This window comes from Uloborus diversus, chromosome 8, assembly GCF_026930045.1.
Source record: "Uloborus diversus isolate 005 chromosome 8, Udiv.v.3.1, whole genome shotgun sequence".
Classification (NCBI taxonomy): domain Eukaryota; kingdom Metazoa; phylum Arthropoda; class Arachnida; order Araneae; family Uloboridae; genus Uloborus; species Uloborus diversus.
Window position 1 is genome coordinate 6,499,185 of NC_072738.1, and position 3,992 is coordinate 6,503,176.

General features: G+C 35.0%; 1 protein-coding gene across 1 annotated transcript; it reads left to right on the forward strand.

Annotated features, from left to right (window-relative positions):
* The first annotated feature begins 1,324 nt into the window (after positions 1-1,324).
* Positions 1,325-3,664, forward strand: LOC129227489 (zinc finger protein 664-like). The gene has a single exon (XM_054862062.1). It carries the CDS (start codon positions 1,549-1,551, stop codon positions 2,923-2,925), a length of 1,377 nt encoding a protein of 458 aa, XP_054718037.1. The 5' UTR covers positions 1,325-1,548; the 3' UTR covers positions 2,926-3,664.
* Positions 3,665-3,992: the final 328 nt, after the last annotated feature.

The following is a 3,992-nucleotide window of genomic DNA, read 5'->3' on the forward strand; positions in this document are numbered from 1 at the left end:
TAGGTGTCCTAAATATGACTGAAAAACTGTGCTTCACAATTCCAGTTTCTGCTTTTAACTGCATTTTAAAGAGATTGATAATGTTAGAGCAAAATGATTGAAAGAATTGAATAATAATGAAAGGTGACGACATATTTAATAAATTGTAGTTACAAGTTATATTTTCAAACATGCGAATCCCCCCCCCCCCCTTCCTCCTAACTCATTTTCAGGATAAATGCTATGAGACCGTGTTTTAATATTTCAGTCTTTCTGGGGTTCATAAACTGATGTACTGCTGTTTTTTTCTTTTTTTTTTTTTAATTTGAACTAGATTTTGTGCTTAGTTTAATTTTTTGATTGCATATTTTAAACTTTGGTTAACAGCTGAAAATTTACGAAATTAAACATGTAATGTTTGATCGTATTTTATGTCTTAATCTGCTTTTTATGCAGGAAATGTTTCGTTTTTTGTTTAAAATTATAATTTTTTGGTATATTTTGCTGCTAATGTGATTTTATTATTAAACAATAAAGTATTGCATGTTTTGATGCACACTTGAATATGTCTTCAATCATATGTGTTCTTTCTCAAGAGTTGGTTTTCTTTTTTTGGGTATGCCTTTATTTCCAACAGAATTTCTAAAACTTCTTAAGCAAGGCATAGCTTCGAAGATTGTTTTCACCGCTATCGGCGGAAAAGAAACACAATTCACTTTTTGGCTGTTTTTTCAAAAAATACACAGAAAAAGCGGGTTATTTTAATTAGCTCGAAGCAACAGCTCTAAGTTTAACTGTTTCTATTTGGTTTATTTATTACAGTTATCATCATGCAACAACTTTAGAATTTTAAATGAATTATTATTTTGGTAAAAGAAATAAAAATATCAAAACTGACGTGATTATTTTGTTAGTCTTTTTTTTTTTTTTTTTTTTTTTTTTTTGACAAAGAAAAAAAAAGAGACTAAATTAAGAAATTAATGGTTGGAAAGATAAATCATCGAATTTTGTATTTCAAAAAAAAAAAAAAAAGAGTGTAGCGGAAAATAAGAATAGGCATTTTAGAGAGTTTCGAAGTTAGCGTTCATTTTATTGTGAAAACAGCACTTTATCAAATTTTTATGACTGCTTTTGACTTAAATTTTTTTATCGATTGATCACTTAACTTGTTTTCGTTGTTCGCTTTGTGGATAAATTGTTAAGAGTGTTTCGTTTTCTTTCAGGACTAAGTGATGTCGGAGATCCAACTCCACGTTATTACATACTGTCATATATATTCATCTACAAGGTTTCAATGAATCAAATCTTTCAATAAATGCTACCAATATACAGCGTGCTATATTTCAAATATGAACCATAAAATCATCTGATGTACAATTCTGGATTAAGACTGACACAAAACAGCAAATCTAGTAAATGCGCATAGAAAAGAAAAAGGCTAAATTTTTCGTAACACGTGTATAACTTTTCGAATGCATTGGGTATTGACAACTCTCTCTTCGGCGATATGGAACCATTTATAACCCAACAGTAATTTGTATTTTGAAGTTTTTTTCGTTTTCAGAAAACATGGAAACCCAAATGACAATTCATATTTGTGGACAGCCTTCTGAAAGTTGCTCAAATACACTTTCTGAATTAGCAGATCTGAGCGAAAATAAGAGAATTCCAGCTGACGAAGATCCTAGTTCTTCTGAAAATTGCTCAAATGCACTTTCTGAATTAACAGATCTGAGCGAACATAAGGGAATTCGAGCTGGCGTAGATCCTAATTCTTCTGAAAATTACTCAAATACACTTTCGGAATTAGAAGATCTAAGCGAACATGAGAGAATTCCAGCTGACGAAGATCCTAGTTCTTCTGAAAATTGCTCAAATACACTTTCTGAATTATCAGGTCTGAGCGAACATAAAGGAATTCCAGCTGGCGTAGATCCTAATTCTTCTGAAAATTACTCAAATACACTTACGGAATTAGAAGATCTAAGCGTACATGAGAGAATTCCAGATGGCGAAAAACCTTCTTCTGAAAGCGGCTCAAATGCACTTTTTAAATCACCAGCCCGAAGCGAACATAAGAAAATCCAATCTGGTGAAAAACCTTTCACTTGCGAAATTTGTTCGAAGTCGTTTTCTCGAAAGGGAAATCTAAAAGTGCACAGGAGAATCCACACCAGTGAAAGACCTTATTCTTGCAATGACTGTTCAAAAGCCTTTTCTCAGTTAGGCCAACTGAAATCACACTCGAGAGTCCATACAGGAGAAAGGCCTTATTGTTGCGATTTTTGTTTCAAAGCCTTTTCTCAGTTCGCATCGCTGAAAATTCACATAAGAATCCATACAGGAGAAAAGCCTTATTCTTGCGAATATTGTTCAAATTCGTTTACTACTTTGGGACACCTGAGAGAGCATAAAAAACGCCATACTGGTGCTCAACCTCATACTTGTAAAATATGCTCGAGGAAGTTTGCTCACTCTGGAAGTCTAAAAACTCACTTGAGTGTCCATAGCAATGAAAAACCATTCTCTTGCGAACTTTGTTCGAAATCGTGTGCTCATTTGAGAGATTTGAAAACACATATGAGGATCCATAACGGCAAGAAAACCTTTATCTGTGAGTACTGTCCAGCAGCGTATTATACTTCTTCATCGCTAAAGGAACATATTAGATCCCATACTGGGGAGAAACCGTACCCTTGCGAGTTGTGTCCAAAGAGATTTTCTCGTATTCAGCAGCTGAAGAGGCACAATGTAATACACACCGGTGAAAAACCGTTTTCCTGCGAGTTGTGTAACAAAGCCTTCTCTTCGTCTACTGGCAAGAGATTACACATGAGAACCCATACGAAGGAGAGACCGTACGCTTGTGAGCTGTGTCCTAGAAAATTTTCTCAGTCTGGACAGCTGAAAACGCATTTGAAAACTCACACTCGTGAATCACCATAATTCGTGTGTTCAGAGGTATTTCCTGATGCTTTTGCTCATGCGAGACATATGAGAATGAATGCTGACAAAACCCAAACTATTGTGAACAGTATTAAGCAATCAGTCGCCTCCTGTAAGCTAGAGCAGAACTATATGTAATATACCGACAGTCCGGTTGTCCCAATCAGAGACAGCATTTGGCACTCTCAGCTTCAATGGGATGACATACTGTTTGACCACGGATTGTATGGGAAGACAAACATCCGTTTTACAGCCGGAAATGAACAAATCTATTATTTTTAGCGATGTCAGCTTTTGCAGACTCAGAGTCTCATTCAAATAAGCGGAATACATGCATCAAATTTTTACTTTTCTCCCTCATTCATATAGATTCGTCTCATCTGGACGTTTGAAAATTCCATACAATCCGTGGTTGGACAGTATCTGCCTCTAACTCGGTTATTCCCTATTCGAGACGGAAAACCCAAAACAAGGATGAAACTGCAGTTTCTGGATGGAATAGCCGGGCTGTCGGTATATTGCATGCATTGTGAACAATATTCCACTGTTTATGTGAGACCTATGAGAATGGATACTGACCATTGTTGATCATTACTGTTGTGAACATTATTCCAAAGCATCGTCTCACAGCACTTAAAACATCGATTTCTCATGAACACTCTCTTGTTGATATTTAGCAAAGGTTCTTCTGGTACTAATACGGTTTTGCAATTTGAAAGTTTGACAAGATAAACGAGAAACTGTTCTGGAAAATATGTTACTTAAAAGCGTTGGAAATATCCTCAAAGCTGAATTCTTGCACCTGTGCCGCTCTTGTAAATATTATTTAAGACGAGATTAAAAAGCACTTTCCAAATGTATTACCTGATATGTCATTTCTAAAATTTAAAAATAATGGTGACAATCCTCTGCGTAAGTTTTTCAAACGCAGTTTGTCTCAGGTTATGCTACAGAACCTGCATAAATTCATAAACTAAAAGACGATGACATTCCTGTGAAATATTAGTGTAGGACTCTAAATAATATTTTAGTGTTTTGCTCGTTTTACTTAGAGGAAAGAACAATTA